This window comes from Crotalus tigris, unplaced genomic scaffold (assembly GCF_016545835.1).
Source record: "Crotalus tigris isolate CLP2741 ecotype Arizona unplaced genomic scaffold, ASM1654583v1 scf7180000017666.379230911805:20528666, whole genome shotgun sequence".
NCBI lineage: Eukaryota > Metazoa > Chordata > Lepidosauria > Squamata > Viperidae > Crotalus > Crotalus tigris.
The window spans coordinates 2,656,699-2,683,268 of NW_024096552.1; the positions used below are offsets into that span (position 1 = coordinate 2,656,699).

General features: G+C 39.2%; 1 protein-coding gene and 1 long non-coding RNA gene across 21 annotated transcripts in view; one reads left to right on the forward strand and one right to left on the reverse strand.

Moving 5' to 3' along the window:
- Positions 1–26,570, forward strand: part of LOC120305088 — a 139,816-nt gene that overhangs the window by 109,417 nt on the left and 3,829 nt on the right. The gene's annotated exons all lie outside the window — the stretch shown is intronic.
- The window catches only part of DOCK6 (dedicator of cytokinesis 6), a 184,981-nt gene that overhangs the window by 18,391 nt on the left and 140,020 nt on the right, over positions 1–26,570 (reverse strand). For 6 of the 19 annotated variants that reach the window (XM_039336454.1, XM_039336460.1, XM_039336458.1 and 3 more), the window contains 16 exons: positions 26,393–26,532; positions 25,331–25,500; positions 23,295–23,446; positions 22,301–22,483; positions 21,293–21,419; positions 20,748–20,835; positions 19,533–19,629; positions 18,183–18,311; positions 16,836–16,988; positions 16,321–16,479; positions 14,589–14,689; positions 13,561–13,753; positions 12,040–12,183; positions 11,125–11,256; positions 9,572–9,586; positions 1,023–1,148 (listed from right to left, as the gene is read on the reverse strand). In XM_039336454.1, the coding sequence (XP_039192388.1) occupies positions 1,023–1,148; positions 9,572–9,586; positions 11,125–11,256; positions 12,040–12,183; positions 13,561–13,753; positions 14,589–14,689; positions 16,321–16,479; positions 16,836–16,988; positions 18,183–18,311; positions 19,533–19,629; positions 20,748–20,835; positions 21,293–21,419; positions 22,301–22,483; positions 23,295–23,446; positions 25,331–25,500; positions 26,393–26,532 (2,109 nt within the window). Of the gene's footprint in view, positions 1–1,022; positions 1,149–9,571; positions 9,587–11,124; positions 11,257–12,039; positions 12,184–13,560; positions 13,754–14,588; positions 14,690–16,320; positions 16,480–16,835; positions 16,989–18,182; positions 18,312–19,532; positions 19,630–20,747; positions 20,836–21,292; positions 21,420–22,300; positions 22,484–23,294; positions 23,447–25,330; positions 25,501–26,392; positions 26,533–26,570 lie in introns of those variants that run through there. The other 13 variants (XM_039336457.1, XM_039336455.1, XM_039336453.1 and 10 more) reach the window with 7 other exon arrangements.

Here is a 26,570-nt window from a genome sequence, read left to right on the forward strand (position 1 = left end):
CGCACACTGCACAATGTATACAGTTAGTCCTTGACTTACAACCATTCATTTAGTGACCATTCATTGTTATGACACAGAAAAAAGTGACTAATGATTGTTTTTCACTTATGACCATTGCAGCATCCCTATGGTCACATACTCAAAATTTGGAAGCTTGCCAATCAGTTCATATTTATGATGGATGCAGTGTCTCAGGGACATGTGATCACCTTTTGTGACCGTCTGACAAGCAAAGTCAATGGGGAAGCCGGATTCAACTAGTAACCGTGTTACTAATTATTGCAAGGATTCACTGAACAATTGTAGCAAGAAAGGGACAAAACTCACTTAGCAACATAAATTTGGGGGGCTAAAACATATAAGGAACGGTTGCTAGAATTGGGTATGTCTAGTTTAACGAAGAGAAGGACAAGGGGGGACATGATAGCAGTGTTCCAATATCTCAGGGGCTGCCATAAAGAAGAGGGAATTAAGCTATTCTCCAAAGCACCTGAAGGCAGGACAAGAATCAACGGGTGGAAACTAATCAAGGAGAGAAGCAACCTAGAACTAAGGAGAAACTTCCTGACAGTTAGAACAATTAATCAGTGGAACAGCTTGCCTCCAGAAGCAGTAAATGCTCCAACACTGGAAGTTTTTTAAGAAGAGACTGGACAGCCATTTGTCCGAAATGGTGTAGGGTTTCCTGCCCGAGCAGGGGGTTGGACTAGATGACCTCCAAGGTCCCTTCCAACTTTACTATTATTATTATTATTATTATTATTATTATTATTATTATTATTATTATTATTATTATTACTACTACTACTACTACTTGCACAGATTTCTGAAAGCCAAGAATGGAATTTTCTTTTCAGCAAGTTCTTACCAGGGCATAAGAGCAAGACTGCATGCAAACACTCTAAAGAGACACAATTGGTGCTGTGTTCCCATTCACAGTTCAATCTCTGTTTTCCCTTACATATTCACTCGTTATTAAATTGCTTCATCTATATCTCCTTTGAGGATATTTTAGCTGTTACCTCAAGTCGATGAGAAATTTCAGCTAATTTAGTGATAGAAGGTTCTTTGTAGACAAACTCTTGTTCATCCAGGTCTCCAAATTTGTTGCCATAAAAACCAACTCGGAAATACGTTCCAAACATTCTCTAAAGCAATCTAAAGGAATGGAGGGAGAAATACAACAGCAAGGTTAGACTGAAAACTTTAACCTTAACTATAACATGTTTTACTAATCTGGCTACCTATTCCACTCTCAGCAATTCTTTCCTTGAATCCAGTTTATGTTTATTTTAAACATTTATTCAGCTACTCATTTTAAGAACTCTGGACAGCTAACAATAACATATGCATTTACAATTAAGTGTGGGTTTATATTCTTGCCTGCTTCTGTTTGCACTGTGTCCACAAAGAACAATCCAGGTAATCCTGTGATTTTGAAGGTACTTTCAGGGACCATCATTTGCCAATAAAGATCAATCTCTTCCTGCACCCCCTGAAATGTGCTTGAAGGGACCTTGGAGGTCTTCCGGTCCAACCCCCTGATCAAGCAGGAGACCCTATACCATTTCAGACAGGTGGTTGCCAGTCTTTTCTTTAAAATCTCCAGTGATGGAGCACCCACAATTTCTGAGGGGAAGATGTTCCACTGGTTAATTGTCCTCACTGTTAGGAAATTTCTCCTTAATTCCAAGTTGCTTCTCTCCTTGATTAGTTTCCATCCATTGTTTCTTGTCTTGCCTTCTGGTGCTTTGGAAAATAAGTTGAGCCCCTCTTCTTTGTGGCAGCTCCTCAAATACTGGGATACTGCTGTCCTGTTGCCCCTATTTCTTCTTTTCTCTAGTACTGGATGCAGTACTTCAGGTGTGGTTTTACTAAGGTTTTATAAAGCGGTACTAATACTTGACGTGATTTTGATTCTATGTCTCTGTTTCTACAACCAAGAATTGTATTAACTTTTCTGACTGTTGCCGCACTGTTGACTCATGTTTATGTGATCATCCACTAGGACTCCAACGTCCCTCTCACAGTTATTGTTTTTGAACCAGTTTTTGCCTAATCTATACTTGTACCTTTGGTTTTTCTTGCCTAAGTGTAAAATCTTGCTTTTCTCCACATTATTTCATTTTGTTGGATATGGCCCATTGTTCAAGTCTGTCAAGATCTTTTTGGATCCTGAGCTTGTCTTCTGGGGTGTTGGCTATTCCTGCCAGTTTAGTGTCATCTACAAATTTGATGAGTTCACCTTCTATTCCCTCATCTAAGTTATTTATGAAAATATTGAAGAGTACTGGGCCTAAGACGGAACCTTGTGTTACTCCATTGCTTACTTTCTCCATGTAGACGTAGTATATTGTCAACCAGTTACAAATCCATCTGGTGGTGATGTGTCTATCCCACATTTTTCTAGTTTACCAACAAGTAGGTTGTGATCTACTTTGTCGAATACTTTGCTGAAGTCTGTGTCCACAGCATTTCGCTGGTCTACTAATTTAGTCACTTTGTCAAAGAATGTAGTAAGATTGGTTTGGCATGATCTATTTTTAACAAACCCATGCTGACTTTTAGTTATAACTTTGTTTCTATCTGTTCACAGATCTGGTTTTTTAAAAATTATTTTTTCCAGTATCTTCCCAAATATTGATGTTAGGCTGATTGGTCTCTAGTTTCCTGGATGTTTTTTTCTTTTCCTTTTTTGAAGATGGGAACCACATCAGCTCTTTTCCAATCCTCTAGTAGTTTCCCAGTGCTGCAGGATTTTTTAAAAGATATGGTACACTTGTTCTGAGATAACATCTGCTAGCTCCTTCATAACTCTGGAATATCATATATTTTATGACATCAGATCCCAGTGATTTATATTCATCAAGATTAGACAGGTGTTCTCTTATCATTTTCTTGCTTATTTTAATTTTTATTTCTAGTCTGTCTTTTAGTTATGTTTTTTAAAGTTTTTTATTAAGTACAAAGAAAAAAAAGGATTAAAAACATTGAACATGGTAAATCGTCTTTGACTGACATCTCAGTCCATATTGTACATTAATTATATATAATATATCTATATACAACTATACATTTCTGGTCTCTATCTCAACTTATCTCTTTACTGTGACCTCCATTTTTTCCCCCTCCATCTATAAAATTTATTCCATATTCGATAAAATTCTGTTTCTTCCTGATTTTTTTAATCTTTTAGTTATCCTATCTAATTCTGCGCAATACATAATTTTCTTTATTAGTTCTTCCCCACTCAGTACTTCCATTGCTTTCCACTTTTGAGCAAATAGTATCCTTGCTGCTGTAACCACGTGGATAATTAAATATGTGTCCTCTTTATTTACATTTTTCTCTAGTATTCCTAATAGTAATGTCTCAGGTTTGTATTGAATGTTTTGCCTAGTCATTTCTATTGCCCATTCCAAGACCATACACCAGTACACTATGCCAGTACACCTGTGCTTCTCTACATGTCCACCATACATGAAAAAAGGTGCTCTTTTCTTTTTTACATTTCCAACACATAGATGAATAACCGTTATACATTTTGGCTAATCTGGCCGGAGGAAGATGCCATCTGTAAACCATCTTATACAGGTTTTCTTTATATGATGTTGCCACTGTGATTTTGATATTTCGCTCCCATACTTGCTGCCATTGATCCATATTTGTATTATATCCTAGATCTATTGCCCATGTCACCATTGTTTCTTTAACCTGCTCCTCATATAGCTTATATTCCAACAGGTGTTTATGGATATTCTTTATTTGTTTTTTCTCCAGGCCTAGCAGTATTTTATCTAACCCCGTATTTTGTCTGTTATTTCCCCATTCTTGCTTATCCTTCATGTATCTTGCTTGTATCTGGAGATAAGACCACCACTCCATGTCTATTCCTTGTTGTCTTAGCTCTTGTTTTTGTTTTAAATAACCTTCTTCTGTCAAGATGTCTTTATATATAATAGCTTTATCTTTCCTGTACAGATTGGGGTATGTGACTGCCTCCAATGGTGATGTTTTAGTTATGTTTTTGATAGGTTAGGCTAGTTTCTTTTTGCATGAAGACTGATGTGAAGAATGAGTTAAGCAGCTCTGCTTTCTCTCTACTGCCTGTTACTTCTTTGCGATCTCCTCTCTTTAGTGGACTGGAAATTTCCTCGACTTTTTTTCTTGTTACTTATATGATAAAAGAAACTTTAAAAAAAATATCTTTGACTTTTGTTGCAAGTCTTTGTTCATTCTAAGCCTTTGCTTTCCTGACTTCATCTTGCAGATTCGGGCTATTTGCTGATATTCTGCCTTAAATATGTGTCCTTCTTTCCATTTTTTATACTTTTTGTCTTTCAGTTTATCAGAGAGATCTTTGTGCAGCCATGCTGGTTTCTTCTTGGATTTATTACTTTTCTTTTTCAGTGGTATTGTGTTAAACTCGGCTTTTATGATTATATTTTTCAGAGTCTCCCATGCTGCTTGAGCTGTTTTCCCCTTTAGGAATTTTATCCATGGAATTTTTCTTAGTCTTGCTCTGAGTTTGTTAAAATCAGCTCTTTTAAAGTTTAAGACACTGGTTGGATTATATTCTGTTTCTTATGTTTGCATTATATTGAATTCTAATATGACATGATCACTCTTGCCAAGGTTCCGGTGACTTCAAATCTCTCTATCACTTCTCTACCTTTTAAATGACAAAGTTGTCAGCTAAGTTGGTTAGGAATCTGTTCAATCTCCCCCTTGCTGCAGAGTTTGTCTCCCAATTGATATCAGGATAGTTAAAGTCTCCATTAGTACTGTGGTATGTTTCCTACAAAAGCAAAAAGTTCATCTATTCTTCTACTTGGTGGGGTGGCCTGTAATATATGTCTCTAGCAATGTCATTCCTTTTTCTTTTATATTGACTCATATGGATTCTAGGAGGTTTTCATCCTTGGTTTTGTGTATTTCTGTAGAGATGTAGTGTTTTTATATATATTGCAACTCCACCTCCTCTTTTGTTAGGTCTGTTTCTTTTGAATAGTTTGTATCCTTTCATCAGTACATTCCAGTCATGAGTTTCATCCCATCAGGTTTCAGTAATGGCAACTATATCATATCTGCTTTCATGTACTAATACCGTACTTCAGGTTTAACGTTTGCTCCCTAAATTTTGAGCGTTAGTGTATAGGCATTTGAGTCCTTTATGGGTCTTGGGCATGTTTCCTATGTCTCCTACTTTGTAACTGGGATTTCTATCTTTCCCATCACTCTGTACTTCATTTCCCCCCCCCACTTTTTTTTCTTTTTACTCTTTACTCCCTACCTCCTTATGTGATTAATTATCTAGTGGTTTTTGCTGGAATTAGGTTCTAAAGGTCATGAAGATTGGGGGCCCCTCCCCCTTCAATTTTAGTTTAAAGCTCCTTTGATAAAATGAGTCAATCACTTTCCAAATATATTCTTTCCAGTTCTTGTGAGGTGCAATCCATCCCTTACCAGTAGCCCTTCATCTAGCTAATGCAGACAATGGTCTAGGAAGCCAAAGTTCTATTGACGACACCAGTTTTTAAGTCAGTGGTTCATTTCCAAAATCCTTTGCTCCTTCACTGGATGTTGGTCTTTTGCTGGTAATATAGATGAAAACACCACTTGTGCTCCTAATTCTTCAATTTTCTTACCTACCTGTTTGTAATCTCTTGTGATTGTTTCCAGATTCATTGTTGCATCATTAGTCCCCATGTGTAGGAGAAGAAAGGGGTTATTTTAGTAAGGTACTCAGTTACATCTTTGATTTTTGCTCCAGGGAGACAATATACCTCCCTACATTGACTGCGCGGTCTGTAAATTATAGTTTCTGTTCCCCTAAGAATTGAATCTCCTATCATTAATATTCACCTTTTTTTCCCTTAGGGAAGTCTGGGATACTTTTCTTCCTGTCATACAGGTTGTGCCTCTTTTTTTAGAAACTATTGCTGACTGCTCTTTTATAGGTGTGTCTGTAAATGCTCCAACACTGGAAGTTTTTAAGAAGAGACTGGACAGCCATTTGTCCAAAATGGTGTAGAGTTTCCTGCCTGAGCAGGGGGTTGGACCAGATGACCTCCAAGGTCCCTTCCAACTTTACTATTACTATTATTATTATTATTATTATTATTATTATTTTCTTCCAGGGGGAGGCTATGAAAGTAATTGTTCAATTCCAGAGGGCTAGGTTAGATAGAAGGGGCTTTGCTCTTGGCTGTTGTTTTCTTCTAAGAGTGACATGTTTCCATTAGGTATATAGGGTCATTTTTTATGGAAGCTGTTTGTGTTCAATTTGTGTATACCGATTTTCTTACTGATATTTATATATGGGGTCATTTTTTTTAGAAGCTGTTTGCTCCGTATTGTGTTTTATTTTGGTGTAGTTTTCTTGTTTAGGTTGGGATTTCTCACTTTGTTCACTGAATTTCAGAGTGGCTATAGTTGCCTCTAGACCCTTTACTTTTACTTCTAATAATTCAAGTAGTTTACATTTGATACATATTTAATTTTGGTCTTCTGTGGGCATAAGCTGAAACATATGACAGACTTTGCAAGTCACTATAGTGTCAGTCTCTGACTTGTTTTGTTTGTTAAAAAAATTAAATATTTCTAAAAATTAAATATTTTTGTTGTTGTTGCAAAGTGTTAGCTTACAATAGTTTACAACTCACCAAATCAGGACCAGGCCGCATCAAGAGCAGAGAAGTTGAGTAGGAAAGTAAAAACAAAGAGAGAAGTTAGCAAGAGAATGGTAATTCTTCAACCAATTCTCCAGATGGAGAGAGTGGGGATGAGTGAACTGAGGACAGGGGTCTTGTCTCAGTGATTTGTTCATAAAGGGCCTGATACTATAAATAGTCCTTGACTTACAACTATTCATTTGACAATGGTTCAAATGGAAAAAGTGACTTATGACACATCCTCAAAGTTATGCCTGCTGCACCACCCCCGTTATCTCATAATTGCAATTCAGGCATAAGTGCAAACTGATGCCCATTTATGATGGTTATGGTGTCTTGCAGTTGCATGATCATGATTTGCAACCTTCCCAGCCAGCTTCTGACAAGAAAAGTCAATTGAGGAAGTTAGATTTGCTTGACTGCATGATTCATTTAATGACTATATGATTCGCTGAATGACTGTGGTGAAGTGGTCATAAAATCAGGTCTGCTGACATGATGATTTGCTTAACAATCACATTGCTTAGTGATCAATATTATGGCCCCAAATGTGGCTGTAAATTGAGGATTACCTGTACTGAGATCCTTTTTTATCCTAACATAAGTTGCTATTGTTATATTTACTATCCGGATATCTCTGTGCACTTTCACTGTCTATTGAATACATTATTTTTATGCAGTGCTATAATTATAAGGAGGAAACAACTTTCATGGTTTTGCAGTAAACGTTTTCTATGCACAACCCAGAACTTGATCAAGTACTCCCTTGTGGTAATGTAATTCATATTCCACCCATTTTTCAATAGCTATTTGACACTTATAAATTTGTCATCAATTTTATCACAGCTGGTCAAAAATACATTTGGCAATAGCCAGAACTTGATTAATTTTGATGAAGGATGTTTAATAAAAATAAAAACACCAAGGAAGAGATGAAATGATAGAAAACAGAACAAAAAGAAAAACAGAACAACTATAAAACTAGTGTCTGAAAAATAGTTAAACATTCCTGATGCAATGGCAGAAGATTCGAGGTATTTAGCTTGCCTCATGATATGTATACTGCCAAAAAGCTCAACTCAAACAAATTAAGGCAACATTCAGAGCTTCTTACCCTAAATTCCAGCATTCTTCATCTTGAGAATTTCCATACCTGAACTATCCTGCCATGCTGCACTGAATGGAAGGAGGGATAAAGCATACTACTAAAGCATTAGCACTGAACTCAGTTGTCCCTTAGCAGACTGAGATAAACTTAGGTTCATGACTGAGCTGTTCCATTTCCTTTGCCAAAGCAGAACTTGGAGGCTGTTTCTGAAACCTCTATTCCAGACATGTCAAACTCGCGACGTCACATGACGTTGTGCAATGTATCGGAGCTTTTTCGCCATTGCCGGCAATGGGGTGGCGCAGCTCCAGTATGATGAAACCGGCCTGTGGGCCGGCAGTTTGACACCCCTGCTCTACTCTTTCTCAAGAAAGGACTCCTTCTTTGTAAACTGAGGTCAGCAACCATTTCTAGAAGGGCATCTTTTGAAGCATTTCCAGTGCAGTACTTCCTTAATTTGCAAATTGGAACACACACACACACACACAAATCCTCCTTGGCTAGATGATTGTAATTTGATTCTGAAATTAAAATGATGAAATGACACAGATATTAGTAATACTAATTTTAGAGTGTTCCCCACTGTTCATGCATTATAATATTCCTGAGCTTTTTTAAAAATTTTAGACTAGTATATTTCACAAAATAAATTCAGAAGCCTGGGATACTTAAGAATTGAATTATCGCTATGAAAAGAATAGTTTTGAAGAATATATACAAAGCTTTTCTTAGAGCTATCATGGAAAATCCTAAAACATTTGGGTAGGCTGTAGGACAAAAGGCATGGCTCCTAGGCAGGCTTGAATCCCAGAGCTTTTATTTTGTTTGAGAAGCAGAGGGAATGGGGCAAGGGAGATCAGGAGGAGCATGGCCACAATTCAAAGTGGGGAGTGGCCAGTTTTGTGAAGTTTCAGCCACACAAGACAAGATCCCTCAAGCAGTAGAACAAAGACAATAGCAAGATAGAGAATAAGCAAGATGAGGAGAGAGAACAAGGCAGGGTAAGCTGGAACAGAGGTATGTGGCTGATTCATGCTACTCAGCTGTTGGTGGCTTTGATTATGGTTGGAGTTTCCCAGAAAGAATGCGCACCTTTCCCCCCAATTCTTAAGAAATAAGTCACACTTCATACCCTCCCAAAACTGATGTCCCACTGCAGCACCACCAGTGGGAAGATGATCAAGGAGCTCATCAGTATAAGCTTTAAAAAAGGGATGAAGCTGCAATGGGAATTGTCCAGGCTGAAGGTTCTCTACAGCATGGAATAATGCAGGTTATTCAAACAAAGTCATAAAATGTTCCATTTAAAATGGAAAGGAAGCACTCCCTATTATAAGAAAGGGTGTGTGCAGAATACAGAAATTTTTGCTTAATGTCAACAACCAGAACTGTCAGAATTGTCATCGCTAAGCAGCAGTCAGGGGGCATTGTGCTTTATAACTCTGTGACTTAGCAATGACACTTTCAGTTCCAATTACAGCTGTAAACCAAGGATTACTTGTAGTTGGGACACTGAAGACAACAATGTTGGTGTGGAAATGAGATCCAGATAGGTTTCCCTGCACTGTTTTCATTTTTAACTGTAATTTAGTGATTTTTAGGTACACACATGCACACACACAAAGAGAGAGAGAAAGTTTGCTCAAGGTACATATTCTATTATTTTGCTATCCAATTGTAATAAAAGAGCTGTAGTAGAGTTTAATGATAAATGCACAGACTACAGGACTAAAGCTGCATGCACATTCACACAAACACACAAGAAGAAGCAAGACACATTATAGCCTACCTCCCAGCCAGAGGCCTGATTGCCAAACAAAGGAGACAGGGAAATATAAAAGACAGGTACAAGAAAGGTAGTTACTTTTTTGAACCTAGCATCCTTTAGTCTCTAATTGATCACTGGTGAGTCCCAAAGGTATGTTTGAACTGAATATATAATACCTGTTCTTTAGGACTAGCGCTGGGAAGACGGTTAATTCTGCAATGTAAAATCCCCTCCCCTTTGTAATGGATCAGCTAGAAATTGGCTTTTTATAGCTAGCTTCATTCTATCTATCCCTAAGATCTCAACAACGAAGGAAAATCAATTGCAGGATCTGACCATACAATTAACATTGTAATTACCAATTTGAGACACTGAAATATTTCCCCCAGGGGAAAACCATATTGGCTGAACAAGATACCTGAAATTAGCATGGTTCTCATCAATTCCTAATTGCACTTTTTACCCTCATCCATATTTATACAATGAAATGTGTAGAAATAAATGGAATATTTATGAAAAATTGAGAGTGTATAAACAAGTGTTTATTTCCCTGTCCATCCATTTTTCTTTATGGAATCTATGATATGAAATAGTGATATCACAATAAAGCCATATGCCTCATTTTCCCTTCAAGGAACTCTTTTAGTCCTGATATCCAAACTACTGCCACATAACTTTAGCAGTGAAAACTTTTAATGAAGTTATCCAAATGGATTCAATATGGTCCTCAACTCACACTAACTAAACTATGGAGTGGCTTGTTTGGTTTCTATTTCATGTACTGTATAGAGTCTAAACATTTTGGCTTGTTTTATAGACCAAAGAATCATAAGATGTATGTGTCTGAAAGGATCGTATTGGTTATGTAGCTCAATTCCCTGCTCCAAGTAGGAATTCACTAACCCTCCCTAACAAGTAGAGATCCTTGAAAAGCTACAGTATAAGGAAGCAGAAGCTACACTTAACAGCTCTTACCATCAGAAATTAATCCAACTATCCAACCTAGGTTTTCATTTCAACCTGCTGATTCTTATCCCTCTCTCAGGTTTAACAGAAAACCTGGCACCACTTTTGCACATGGCAGACTCTTTGTGTATCTGTAGGTCATTTAAGATTTCTCTTTTGCAAGCTGAATGTATTCAGCTCTTTTACAGGGTGGTCATAGGAGTTTGTTTCCAGAACTCTCATCATTTTTAGTCTCTTTTTTGAACCTGCTCCAGCTTTTCCATGATCTTTTTAAAGTACAATGCTTAAAACTGAATCTAACAACCCAACTGTAATCTTACCAGTGCAGAGTGCAATGGAATTATTTCCTATAGGTTTGCATGCAATACTTCTATTAACGTATTTCAAGATTACATTGGCCTTTCATTATGACAATTAACAAACTACAGCTTAAATGATGTGCCAACCTACCCTGTGTTTATTTTTTTCTGATAGACAATATAAAATGGAACACAATAATGTCTGGGAAAACATCCAAGGACAGAAGTTAATGCTCCTTTTTGATTATCACCCTAATTCATCTCCTAAAATGAGATACTGCAATGAACCATGCTACAGAATGTTCTTACCTGGCCAGTTATCTTGCTAAAAGCATCCTGCAGTTTGCCATGCAGAACTGCCAACTTCTTGAAGTCACGATTGGCTTCATGGATGGGAATGAGAATCTTGTAGGTTTCATTGACAGCCTCATAAAGTCCACCCTGGGAAGAACAAAGAATTCAGAAGGCATGGAACACCCCATCAGGACAGTTCTGACAACTAAGAAGCAAGGTGGCTGATAGGAGAAATGAGAGACAACTGGTATACAGATGCAATCAGTGCTTCAACTAGCTGGATAGATAGCAAGTATGCCAGAAATAGTACTTTGCAGAAGACTGGCAATGCTTCTCTTCTAAGGAATGTACCAAGACTGATAAAGGTTACTTAAGGAATAATTTTCTGTCCCATGGAAGAAAACATCTAATTGTTACTATTATACAACCATCTTCTGTCCGGATGCTGGAAATGCATTGTGCAAAGTATAACTAACTGAAATGTAAGATTTTTTTTTGTCATTTTAAAATTTATTTTAAGGCATGCTTTAGGGATAAAATGGATAATAGCCTTATCCACAGCTGCATGCATTTCCCTGAAATCAATTGGGCTGACATGTCTAAAAAAGGGGTTTGTTAGGTCTTCCCTCAACTAGAGACTCTCTTGTATAGGAATCTAGAGCTATCATAGACCCTTCAAGAACTGAAAATAAACAACTAGGAAAACATGCCAGCCTTTTGATGAGCTCAGATGCCAGGAGTCTTTTCCTAGGAAAACAGCTCTAACCATAATGTTCTGCTACATGCTGTCCATAATATTGATCGCTCCTTATCTATTCTCCCACTAGCAAATCAGCCAGATATCATCAAGGCAATATAGAATGCTTTTGTATGTTGGAAATAAGTGCATTATTATGCAAGCCCCAGTCATGCCACATTTGAAGTTCTTACCAAAGTAAATGAAGAAGCTGCTTGTTCAAGCAAGCCTACCAGTCCCTGTTCTGTGAAGTATTTTCCAGAGCAGATGCCCTCTTCATCTGGGGACAAGATGTCATCTGAAACAGCAGACTCTTCTAGCACATTGGAAGATATGTTCTTGGAAACAGAGATAAATTATTGAGTGACCGAGTCAGAGAGAAACAGAACTTGGAATACTACGTCCAATTTTGGTTAACATGATACAAAAAAAGATGTTGAAACTTTAGAAAGAGTTTACAGAAGAGCAACAAAGATGATTAGGGTGCTGGAGGCTAAAACAAACTGTATGAGGAACAATTGTAGGAACTGGACATGTCTAATGAAGAGAAAGACAAGGAATAACACGATAGCAGTCTTCCAATATCTAAGGGGCTGTCACAGAGAAGAGGGGAGTCAATCTATTCTACAAAACACCTGAGAGAAGGACAAGAAGCAACAGATGGAAAACTATCAAGAAGAGAAGCAACCTAGAACTATGGCAAAATTTCCTGACAGTGAGAACAATTAATCACTGGAACTGCTAGCCTCCAGAATTTATTTGTGCTTCATCTGTAAGGACCTCAGCTAACCATCCAAGAAAGCAGAACTCTTGAAACAGGCATTGTCTCAAAAGGAAACTTTTATTAGGGGTTAGTGACAATAGGGAAGTCAAGGCAAGATCTGGGGACAGTATAGTTAAACCAGCAGTATTCCTCCCCCACCAGAGTTATAATGTCCATTTGAAATCCAGCCAATTCACAGGTGGCATGATGTGGGGGTAACTGGCACAGTTGGCATGCCTCTCAAGGTTTTTTCCAGTTTCATTTCTCTGTAACAGTCTCCCTGATAAGGGAGACACATTCCTTTCTCAAGTGGATAGAGGCGGGAGAGGAAAGGTAGAAAGCGAAAGCTATCCCAAGTGAAAGGAAATTTCCCCCTCCCCCCAACAGAATGGCAGGCCCCGAAACAAGAGCACCTATCCAGGGAAAACAATAAGTATTTGGGGACCTGACACCATCACTGAACATTTTAAAGAAGAGATTAGACAGTTATTTCTAGGGAATGGATTGGTCCCTTCCAACTCTGTTATTTTGAATTCTCTTCTTTTACTGTCTCATTCTCCCAAAACTGCTCAGATGGAGAGGAATAACTCAATCTAGAATTGAGATGGGCAACTTGGTCTTCTCAAGATATCTTGGCTGAAACTCCCATAATTATCCTTGGCTCATAAACTGAATTCCAAAACATCTTTAGGGAATCAGATTAAAATCCTCTGAGCTACAACTTCCTTGAAACACAGAGACTTTATTAGGTCTCTGTTTCTGGCTCTATTGAGAAAACCTGGAAAGTGAGTTTGGTTCTGCTTCTCTTGAGAAAACTTGGAAGGACCTAAAATGTTTTCTTTCAACAGCATATATAAAAGTACAGAGTAAATGGGTAGAGGTGTTGCACTTCTCTGACATAGTGGTTCAGCCCTTTTACAGCAAATGCTGTACTCTTGCCTTCTTCTCTTACCTGGAAAGTGACACAGCCCACTGGTAAATAGCGGCAGTCTTCCAACATACTCAGATATTCAGCTACCAGTGCAGCAGAATGCACCAAACACTGTGCTGCCTCTGCATGGTTTCCACGTTCGGAATGCTTTGCCGCCATGTTCTGCAGCCATGTCAGCCTCAGATCAGGTGACGCCTGGTATCCTTTGGCTATCCTGAGAAGCAAATTATGGCCAGGGACAAAAATCTTAACTTTTCTGCATGTCTACTATGGCTTTCTCCCCGTCTTACAGTATGTAAGATGGAGAGTTTTTGTGATGAATATCTACAGGGTGATCTCTAATGACATTGCTATGTTTCTTAGTTTTATTTTGTACCTTTTCTACCTTTTAAAAACAGACACATTCAGTGTTTTAAATGGAAGACATGCCTTTCTGCTTATATTGGTTAACAGTTTTTCCCAACTCTTTGCCTGTCTTCGGTTGTAATTCCCCATCAGCAGAAACAATGGGAGCTCTAGCCCCAAACCACTAAGTGGAGTTGCAGCCTAGTAATTCATGTAGGATGAAAATGAGAAAAGATATGTCCAACTCCTTCTAATTATTTTCTCCTTTGATATTCCTTAACAGCTGTGCACTCCTTTTTTTCCAGGCTCAAAATGTCTGATGCCTTTACAGTAGTTATGAAAACCCAAGCCTTCCTCTTCCTTTCTATAATTAATTACCCTTTATTGGCTTTGACAGAGGCTGATCTCAATAAAACCAGTACCAAGCAACATTTCTTTTCTTTTTTACTAAGTAAGCTATTTTTGGTGAAGGCTCATAATGGCCGCACATATCCAACTAATGAACTTAATGCCAAATGTAATTTCTGAATATTCCTTAAAAGGACTATGAAATAAGACAAAGAAATCAGAATAGCTGCATCTGGAACTGCTTCCTTTTTCTTGACTCTCTGGGAAATATCCAGCAAAGAATTAAGGCTGTGAAAGTAAACTATTCTGGAGTATTCCTATTGCTTCCACTACTGAGGCACTGACAGGGACCTTACCTATACATAAGGTCTATAAGCATCTCTGGATCCTCCTGATGCTCTTTCATCTTTACTGTATCTGTCAGGATCATGTGCAGGTTAAAGACGAGATCTTGTACCTGAACAGGAAAAGGAGAAAGCAATTTCTATGTGAGTGATAATGAAAAACTATTTGTAAAAATCCATGTAAACATGGTAGATACTAGCTTGAAGATGCCTGCAAGGTAACTATTTTTTTTTTTAAATTTATTTAGTCACGGAAATCTTACTGTTATCATGCAAAATGTTTTTATTTCATGTCTGGAATAAACAGAAACACTTATCTCCATTGTAATAGTACTAAATGATTTTTAAGTCAAGCCCTTCGTTTTGGCAAGCATATTACTACTCTGTACACCAATCAAAAAAAAATTGGTCATTACGTAGTCTTGAAGAAATCCTTTTATTTATATGAACAATTTTTATAAAATGCTGTAATTGTGAGGATTTTGTTCAGGTACCTATTCCTTCCTTCAATTTCTCCCCAGATCACCTTTCCTATCTGTATTTTATCTATATTAGATGTGCCCACTAAATACTGCCTTCCTCTTCACTCACAGTCTCGTTCTCTATTTCCTCATTAAAACCAACATTTCAGTGGCTATCTTTCCTTCACATAATTTTTCCCAAGTACTGTCTTTGGGCTTCCTTCACTTAAAGCTACTGTCAGGTCTGCCAGGCTTGGCTTGGTGCCTCACAGGCATCCTGCCATGAAAGACTAGAAGTGGGAAGGAGAGAAGGATAGATAGCAATAAATGGGAAATAGGGAGGGGGGAATGACAGGAGAAACTTGCAACCAGTTTGTACCAGCATCTAAGGCCAGGCATCCCGAGAAAGAACGTGGATTACCCCAAAACCTCTCAGCATACTCAAAACACTTTGGCAAGTTCCGACTGGCTGAAGATGGACTGGTTACAGGAGGAAGGGCTGGGATGAGAGAAAACCTTTCTGTATCTTTTGAGCACGGGAAACCCAGAGCTTGCCTGACTTTACTGCAGCCATCATCTTCTTAGTAAAAGAACCTTTCGCTTCAATCAAATGGGCTCAAGTCTTTCTTTCCTAAGGGATCAGATTGGGGTACGTCTGACAATTTATTTAGTTACAAATGTCTATGTAAAGCTGGAGGAGCTGGAGGAAGAACCGATAGCAAGCAAACTGGACTGAGAGGACTGGATGCTGGAGCAAGCCATAAAGTTCTTGAGGGGGGCTTTTGGCAACCTCAAAGCATGAGAAGCCCTGGCTCAGGGGCACACCCTGCTGATTAGCCAACTCCAGCCACAGTGAGCAATGGGGCAACGGTGGCAGCAGCAGGCCCCATGAATGTCAGCAGGGTGACTTTGGGCCACTCACTCTCTCACAGCCCAACTCACCCCACAGGATTGTTGCTGTGGGGAAAATAGGAGGAGAAAGGGGCATTGGTTATATCTGCTGCCTTGAAATATTTATAAAAAATAAGAAAGAAAGAAAGAAAGAAAGAAAGAAAGAAAGAAAGAAAGAAAGAAAGAAAGAAAGAAAGAAAGAAAGAAAGAAAGAGAGAGAGAGAGAGAGAGAGAGGGAGGGAGGGAGGGAGGGAGGGAGGGAGGGAGGAAGGAGGAAAATGCAATGTTCAAGTTCTTTGAGTCTTAAAGAAAAAGCTAACATTTCTAGCTGGGTAAGGACCAAGTCTTGCCCCAAATCTTTTGCTGACAATTTACGGGACTGCATGAAATACCTGCTCAGCAAAAGTTGTCTCTCGCAATTCTGGGTCTTCTTCAGCATAGGTAAGGATGGTTTTCAGTGAGCGCCTCAAGTGCTCCTCATTGAAGTTCTGAGATGTTCCCACAAGTGAGGAGAGGGACATGGTGACCTGCATCTTCACTCGGGCAAAGTTCTTTACAAGAAAGTTTCAAAAAGGGTGCTAGAAAGGGTGCTCTTTAGTGTTAACAAAATTTCAGACATACATAGAAAAGAAAATCCCTGTTTTCTTCATCATATTAGCTCCTTCAGCTGACCAACACAAGGCAAAAAACCTCTAGGGCAAATGCCCAAAAGTGCTAAGCACTTTGCAAACAAGCACAATGGAAATGATGATTGCTCATTGCATTTGAAAAGGTCACATTTTCAGTTTCTATAAGGCTTTGGGTTACCATATTTTATTGCTTTTATATATATATTTCTCTCTTCCATGGGGGAACTGACCTACCCCTTAATGCTCCCACACACACTCCTTTTTCCAATAGCACTTACATTGCCAATCTCAAAGTTCTGTCTCATGAGAAGGTAAAGTGAGGTGCTTGCATGGGTACGAATGATGGCTTCTCTGCTACTACAGTGGCGTAGGAGACGCAGGCACAGATCAGCACACAATTCAGTGTCTTCCTCAAAAAGCATTTCAGGGAACTGTAAGAATGGGATTCAAGTTATCTGATTTGACAATGACAAAAATTATTTTTCTAATTAGTTATTTAACAGATGTGGAAGACCACGAATTCAATAAGACTCTGAGCAACATACAGCATTAAAACATAATAAAAATAATAAAATAATAAGAAACTCCAACTAACATATCTGAAAAGGTAATCCTTTAAATAAATGAAATCCTATAAGGATTCAAGGCGTGAGGCAACAAACAGGTTTTCAGGGACTTTTTGAACATAAATCAGGGTAGAAGTTATACAAATCTCTAGAGCAGAGTTTCCCAATCTTAGCTATTTTGAGATGTGTGAACTTCAACTCCCAGAATTGAAGACCTGAAGCCCATACATCTTAAAATGGCTAAGGTGGGAAATGTTATTCTAGAAGGATACTATTCTAAAGAGCAGGTGCTAAAAGAGAAAAGACAATGTCATTGTTTAATCAAGGGGGCTAGAGTATATCCACTCTGTTTGTTGTAAAGGATGGGCAGAAAGCAAGCAAGATGTCCCCTAGCAGATCATGATCCGTGCAAAAGTTGCAGATTGACTGGAAGAAAGGACATCTTTGTCCTTCTGTCCTGGCTACTTTTTATAGAAGCACGATTGAGAGTGTCTTAACAAACTGCATCACTGTTTGGTTTGGTGGTAGCAGTGCCTCAGATAGAAGGTCCATACAGAGAGTGGTAAGGACAGCTGAGATTATAGGAAGCCCGCTTCCCATTATTCAGGACACTGCTTATAAGTGCTATGTGCTTAGAACTCAAAGCATTGTAAGAGACCCCACACACCCACTTCATGGTCTGTTTCTGTTGCTCCCCTCTGGGAGGAGGTTTCAAAGTATTTCTAGCAGGACTACCAGATTCTGTAACAGCTTTATTCCCTATGCCCATTCATCTGGTAAGCTCACAAGACTCATTTTTCTCGCCATATACATCCAAACTAGACTGTGTTGTTTCTCTGGGCCATATAACTGTGTGTATGTGGGTATATGCATATTTTATTTTATTTATTTATTTGTCATGTTTATGAAGTGTATATTGGAGGTGGTTACCCTTTGAGAACTGTATGCAACGAAATCTCATTTTAATATATGCTGATTAGTGTACATTTAAAGTGACAGTGAAGCTATTATTCTATTCTAACTGCATTCGGCAAGACTTTCCTTACCAAGCAGACTCACCTTGCTCACTAGTGCTCTCTGGGTGGCAAAGCAGTGTTGCAAGAAGGCAGCACTAGGTGTACAGCCCATGCTGTGAAGAAGCACCCTCAGCACCCCACCCAGGACACTCTCCTTGGTTTCAGACACTGTCTGCAGGGGAGGGGAAGGAAGAAAAAAAAATGAATTCATTAGATAGCACTGCAGAATGAAGAAAGTTATATAGAAGCAAAGAAGGAGGATTTCATGCTATTATGCATACTTATTACAATGTAGGAGTAGAACAAAGAAGAAAAAGGACAGCTGCACAAGTAAATGAGATTCCCAATGTGTTCCAAGGAAACATTTTATCACAAGAAATATAATATTTCTTAAATTTAAAAGAAAGCTATTTCCTACCTTATTGTCAGCAGATTCCTTATGTGAAGTAGATGATAAATAAAACTATTTGGCACAATGTTTGAGCTGCAGTATATTTCCTTTGATACAGAATTTCCTTGAAATGCAATGCAGACCAATTAAATCCCTTCTAAATTGTGGGATCCCTTTATAGTGTTTATGTCAAGTATTTTTACATCAAGGTACGAACTTGGCTTGCAGGCAAAGACACTAACAGAGACTTCAGTATGGCTAGTAATATAAGGGCTTGGAAGAACTTATTTAGTACTACTGATCTGGTTTTTCATTTAAGACAGATTGCTGTCTTAAGTAAGTACTAGTACATCAGTTACTGTCACTAGTAAAACCTAGAGAAGCTCCTATAAGTCATAGATACGTTTTGCTTCTTAAGGTCTATGGCCCAACTTGGTTTCTACATGTCACCCATTCATCCTTTATTTTCAGGCCTTACCCAGCATATTAATTTGATTTTGCTCAACAATGTGGTTCTGAGAAACATCATGACTAGGAATAACCAAGTTATTATAGACACAGGAATTGTAATAAATGTAGTGTGTTTTGGTTTATGTTATCCACATCTTTTTTTTTAATTTTATTATTTTATTTTCATTACAATCATAAGAAAAAAAAATTCAGATACATAACAAGTTAAAATACAACACATGAATTCCAGCATTGCTCACCCATTTCCCCCCAAACCGCATCCCCCTCTTATCTTTTCACTTACCCCCTCAATTCTAGATTGAGTTATCCACATCTTTTGGAAAACTCTGCCTGACTCTCTCTCACCTCCTATCCCATTTTCATGAGCTAAACTCATCAGATACATTTTGGGAAGCAGAATCCTTTCTCTTTAAGACCAGTTCTGAATGCTCCACAACAGAGATAGTGGAAACCCTCACATTTAGAGGACAAGACAGATTTACTGAAACTAAAAGCTTTATCGTAATGAGTAATAGCAAGGCTAGATCTTACTTGCACAATAATTTCCAGGGTATCCAGGACCACCATGTTGGCCTCTGTAGCCAGGTTTCCATCTACCAAAGCTTCATGTTCTATCTCTTCCTTTGATCTATGCAAGTGATAAAAAAGTGAACATTAGATTAATATCTAGTCATGCAAAATGTCCCAAGTTTGCAAAGTTATTTAGTTGTTTTCTGATCACTGAGCCACCCCATTTGCCTTCAGAGCCAAAGGGCAGAATGACTTTTCCTAAAAGGGAGTCTCCCACAAGACATGTCCGTGAAAGTAACTGGCTGCCCCAAAACTGTTGGCTTATCCTTCCCCAAGAAAAATGACCAAATGGCAATAAAATTAGGCTGTTGAGTTAATGGAAGGCTATGGACAGAGAAGCAGAAATAAAAAAAACAACCACTTGAATACTGTTTGCTGGGACATGACTTGTACGTGTGACTGTAAAATAGGACCATAGTTTTCCAGTCTTGGCTGGAAACTTCCCAAATGCATCTATCTGATGGTAGTATATGGAATGCTGGATAATACAGAATGATATCAGGTAGCTTATGATACAGAATGCTGGACTCAATAGGCCCATGGCCTGGTCCAGTACAGCTTTTCTTATGATTTACACATTTAGGTGCAGTGAAAGGTTACTATTGTACTATTGAACCAATTTATAGTATTATTGTACTATGAATTAATTCATTTTGGGAAAGGTAAAATTTGGAGTACAAGGGAAGAGTTCAAAAAGTAAAAGCTGCATTACTGCCATTTGGGTTTGAAGGAAATCTCTGAGACTCACAGAAAGAGCTGAAGCTAAGACTAGGATCCCTATCTCCCAATTTCTGAACTGACTTGAGAAGTGCATTATTTAATTTTTTTGTGTGTTACTTCCAGAGGCTTTCACTTATACAGCTGCTAGAATAAGAAAAGCCCAATGAAGTGGCTCTGAAAACTAAAATGCAATCATCAACTCACTTTTTTTCTTCTTTTTGGAAGAAATGTGTACATGTAATTAATAAATGAAAAGGAGAAAAAAAACCCCAGCTTTTCCAAAGTACATGTGGCCACTCAATGTGTATCACACTGACTGCTCAGGAGCATAATGTGCTGATCATCATTATCATCAACAACAACATTCTAGCCATTGTCTATCCACTGCAGGCTGAAGGCCTCTTCCGCATATTTCCAATCAATGTGCAGATATGCCAGAATTGCCCACAAACGCACTTGTCCACCTTGTCCGAATTCTGTCTCCAGTGAGCAATATTCTTCCTCCAGCGAACATTTTCTTGGTTTCCAAAAGGACTGCGCTCTGCTGAGAAAAGGGGGAAAGGGTCTGGCTTTCACCACTGCATAAATACAAAATGTGTTTTGAGGGGAAACTGCTTAAATGACCAGCTTCTTCCTCTCTGCAACAGGATGGGAGACCCATATGGGTTCTTGATTTTACTTCAAACAGAACTTCCTTACTACAAATTGGATTTTATCATGGTGCAATACTGAAAAATCAAGATGTTTTTAATTATGCATCCATTTCCATAGCAGTACAACAAATAGAAGCTTCTTTCTTAATTCTTTCCATTTGAACCGATCTGAAAACTAAAGAAAATCAAATCCAGTATGTTTATTTTCATCAAAAATTTTACTACCACTGACTAAATTTGCAGTAAATATGGCCTAGAAATGGTGGTCCAGCTTGTGGGGAGAGGGAACTGGGGAAGCAAACTTTTGCTGGTGTCTTCTATTGTTCCATGCTCTTTGGCTAGTCTCACCTCGGCTGCGTCGAACCATTTCTTGACGTGCCCCAATAGTGCCTAAGATGGCTTCCTCCAGTCGCGCCTTCATGTCCAGAGATTTTTTGAAGGTCAGGCTATTGATGCGTTCAAAGGCCTTTTTGCCCTATGGGATTGCATCAGTCCTCATTAAAAAAGGAGATACTTGACTGCAAGAACAAGATCTGCCAATCAATTGCCCACAGTTCTTCAGAAATAGGAAAAACAGCTTCCCATAGAACAAAGTAATCAAAGGCTTATTCAGAAGGAGTTCAGCAGTGAGCGTCATGATTTGTTGACTCCACCAAAGAAATTCTAGAAAGTTGTCACATCTCAGCTTCACTAAGCTCATTTCAAAATTCCATCAATAACTCCACATTCCCCTCCCATTTCTACTCACTGCCATTAACAATCCATTTTTTTAAAAAAAATCAAGAGATCTCTCTATTTTTTATGGTTATGCTAATAAGATGAGGGCTAAATTATAGTATTTTTAAGTCACTGGGTCTATTTTTTCCTGCATTTATCTTCCCATCCAGTTTCCACACAGAAGACTCTAAAACGAAATGTCCTGACTTTGGGAAAATACAGCATTAGTTTTTCCTGTTCCTAAACAACCTGTTCTGTTGAGACTTTACTAAAGCATAGCACAAGAATAATTATCTTTTTTAATTCAGTTTTGCTATCCTGCTATCTGATTTAGGTGAATTAATTATTTTGATATTCATTCAACTACTTCACAGGTTAAATTATAGTAATGTTTTGCTTAAAAATTCAATACATTATTATACTTTTCAGCTTTTCCTAAGCACCATGTTGCGTTTAGACAAAGATTTCTTATACTCAGGTTAGGAGCTTGTGACAAAAATGCATGTGAATTATATTTTTGGCTTTCATACCAACTTCTAAGAAAATAGTATTTGAGCCAAAGACAGAATTCTTGTTTTCATCTCAATCTTTAAAAGAGAGGAAGAGAATCAAAATATCATAATTTCAGATTCTTCTAACCTTGTATTCAAAGCAGGAGACACAGAGGTAGAGTAAGTCAAGTAAATGGTTCACATGGAAAGCAGAGAGGTCAACCAGCCAATGATGTAGCACAGCATCATCAGCATTCTTCAGTACCCAGAGAAGACACACCAGCAGATTGCGACTTGCCTCAGCAGACAACATGCTGTACTGGCGGGCAGGCTGCAGACAAACAACAGTCATGCAGAACAGTTCATAAACAAACTTTAAATAGGTTTTACACTGGGCATGATAAGAGTTCTTTGAGTTAGTCTACTCTAATTGGAAGAAGTGTTATCATCCAAAGGAGGGGGGAAAGAGTTGTATCTGCAGGCAAGGGTTATAGCTTGGTGGTCAAGCAGGTGCTTTACGTGAAGATGGCTCCAATTCAATTCCTGGTATCTCCAGTTAGAACAGAAAACTGGCTGGAACCTGAAGCACACTGCCAGTCACAACCAAAAAGAATAGACTAATTTGCTTGAACTAACATGCTACGTGGCAGCTTTGTATTTCTTCTACAGTTTTTAGATGCCATCCAGAATAAATGACCTGTACTGCCTTTGGGGGTGGGGGGCTTATAATGCTTTTATCAAGCTTGGTTCAAGTTTGCTCAACATACTGTTTTAATCGAAGGTAATATGCACAGTAGATGTATTCTAAGTGGCCACTCCACAGCTTGCCATTTGACAGCCTTTTATTTTGGGATGTCCCACAATATTCAGCATGGGCACATGATTGTGAGAGGGCTACTAAGAGGGCATGTTCCTATCCATCTGCTGGATTTTCTCCTGAGAGTCCTTATATGGCTGGAATCAAGGCCCTGGGAGAGGTACAGATCCAAGGTATACATGGTCTCATCTCTGAGAGAGCATTTCCTCAAAGCTGGAAATTGTGAAGCTTCAAACCCAGAGTGTGATGTGTAGGAATTCTCCACCCTTTTAAACCTAGATTCTGTTCTACTGTATGTTCCCATTTCCAATCAATGGACACTTACCACTGTTGGCATTTGGAAGACCGTAGACCGATGAGAATAAGGCAAAGGAGAACCTGCAATGGCCATGGCAACTGACTGGCTAATGGTGCTACCATCTCCATCTCCATCCTCAACCATCATAGAAGCTAGTCGCCCTCTCTGGATGTGGTTCTCTGTAAAATAGAGTTGACTAGTGTTTGAGCGATAGAGATGATAGGGATCTGCCCTCTGCAGAGTAGGGGCAGGGCTCTAGCTGATTGGCGCTTCTTCTGGAGCCCGGCGCTGATCCGGGTGCTTCTGCTGAGCCCTGACAGCTGAGCCCTGAAGCACTGATCAGCTGGAAAGTGGGCTGATCCTGGCACTTCTGCTGAGCCCTGACAGCCCTGAAGAAGCACCAGCTGGAAAGCAGTGCTGATCCTGGCGCTTCCGCTGAGCCCTAACAGCCCTGCAGCTCCAGCCATCTCTCACTCAGGCTTGTGCGGTGCTACCGCCAGTTCAACTCATTCCCCTCCCCTGCTACCACTACTCTAGGATGGTCACGTATCACCTGCCAGGTGCCAATGTACCACTGGGGGTACGTGTACCACCGGTTGAAAAGCCCTGCTTTAAAGCTCTAATATTCTTTGGCTTCCTTTCCCAATCTTCCTTCCTTTGTAATATTCTTGTTTGTTATTTCACTAGCCTCTCATTCCATCTCTCAATGGTCATTCCTTCAATAATACTGGCTTTAATTCTGCTTAATTCTGCTTTTCTTCACAAAAAACTGCATTAATCTCCAGTTCAATTGTGTTCTGATGTAACTCAAACTTTAATAGGTTTTATAATCAAAACTTGATCGCTGCTTTTAAAAAAGCCAATTTGTTTTATTAGCTTAATAGATTTTATAGTTGTTTTGTGCCACCAACAGAGGTTTCTGTTACCATCAGTGACAAAACATGATTTAATGATAGCAGAAATTACAAATATATGCATTAATTAAGAAAAAAAGAGAAGTAAGAAAGGAAAATGGATGTAGCCATTTATGTGAAATAATCATATCCTTATTTTTAAGTCCAGCAAATAATAATCTATTAACAGCTTTGATTTTAATTTTACACATTGTTCTCCGTGTTATCAAAAAGATCCTTTGATACAGAAAATGAACAATACAGAACAATTATAAAATATATTATTAATGCTGACATTTATCATCTTATGCTGGAATCAAGTGACATAAATATCGGTAATCAATTTGTACCCATCACCAATGGTTTAACTGAAGAATCAGAACAAACAACAGAAATAGAAAAATTGATAAGAAAAGCTATAACTGTCAAAGAGATTAGAAGCAGAATAAAATATAAAGAAAGTCTCCTGATTTTAAGCTTTGAAATATAATGGCTGTGTTTAATAAAAGTAGCAGCTTTAAACAATTTGATCAGGTGTAGAAAGCAAAGCTACTGTGTTTCCCTGAAAATAAGACCCGATCTTATAATTTTTTTGCCTCCAAAAGAGGGACCAGGTCTTATTTTTGGAGGAAGTCTTCCCTGCTTGCCTTAGGACCACCGCAGCCAGGCCTCCCACGCCCCAACTTCCCACACTGCATCCCACATTGCTGCCACTTGCAGCTGCTGCTCGCAGCATGAGGCCGTGTGGCTCATTGCGCCAATCGTGCCGCTGCCACCACTCACGGCAGGAGACTGCAAGGCTCATCACACCGATCGCGTTGCCGATTGCAGCATAAGGCCGCGCTGAGCATCATGTTGATTGCGAGACTGCCACTGCTTGTGGCATAAGGCTGCGTGGCGCATCACAATGATCGCACCGCTGCCGTCAATGATGGCAGGGGGCCGCAAGGCTCATCACGCCAATCACGCCACTTGTGGCAGAAAGCAGCACAGCTCATTGCGCCGATCATGCCGCTGCTGCCGCTTGCAGCAGTGGTCACAAGGCTCATCGCGCCATAGAATTGCCACTGGCAACAGTGGGCTAGAAAAGTGGTCTCCTTTGGCAGTGTCTGCACACACTGGCAGTTTCATGTGTTACTCTCCACCACCACCACCCACTCCTGGCCTTACCTGTAAAGTCATAGAGCTGCGGTAGAGCATCCATGATGATGCCAATCAGAGGCAAATAGAGCTGAGCGACTTGTGCTCGCATAGTAGGGTCCCTGTAGCGGATATCAGAGTCATGATTGCACAGCAGGTTGTGTAGAGTACAAATGGCTTTCTTGTGCAGGAAGAATGCCCTGATGGAGGGACGGAAAGATTTTTAGAATAGAAACATGAAATACTGCTATTTCATTCACTCCTCCATGGATAGAGAAAAATGATGGCCATTGTCCACAGGTAATAAAGAAGCCTCCAAATCCTTCCCTCATTCTAGAAGGCCAATTGCCATAAGGAAGTAATTAAAAAAAATATTCACAGACCTGCAGGTGGCAGCACCAGGCTGACTCTTTCTGAACTAGGAAGCTAGACAGAGTCCAGCCTGGTTCACCTGTGAATAGAAAACTATCAAGGAAGACCAGGCTCCAGCCAGGTTCGGAAATCAAAATCAACCTGGAAAAAGACAGTGGAAAACCACTTCCGTATGGTTGCCAAAGAAACCCCTGCATGACTAGGGTCACACACGACAAAAGCTTGTTTTCTATTTCAATGTTGTCTCTTTTCTGTGATTTGCTTTGTTCAGTGATGCACTGCCTCAGACGGGACTTTGACATTTTCAGGAAAAGAGATTAAAAACACATATTTCACTGCAACTTCTCTCCTTGACCAAAGATGGACAGTTTTTTAGTGGCCCTTGGTTACACTTAAGAGGGAGGGTAAAATGAAGGTCCCAGGTGGGCAGGGCATCAGGATTTTCTGTTATTTCTCTTCAGAGTTTCAGAGGAGGGAGTTTCTCAACCTTGGCAGTTTTAAGATGCATGAATTTTCAACACAGAATTTCCTAATCAGCATGCTGAGAATTGTAGTCCACACATCTTAAAGTTAACAAAGTTGAGACACATTGTTTTACACTAATTTCTAGTTTGAAGGAGTGGAAGATAGTATCTCCCATTTTTGGCTATTGTGGTCAGGAGACGGAGGAAGGCGGATGCAGCCATAGTGCTTCTGTTTTCCCCAATAGATCATACCTACCCCTCTGCATCAGGCTCCAGGATGAGTGCCAACTCCATCAACACCAAGCCTGCCAGGAAGTGCTGTTGGCGAAAAGCTACAGAGAGCTCAAACATGCTGACCACTTGCTGGTCCTGTGTGTGGCTAGAGAACGCTGAACTCTGCAAAGAGGAGGTGGCCCATGAAAAACCAGGCAAAG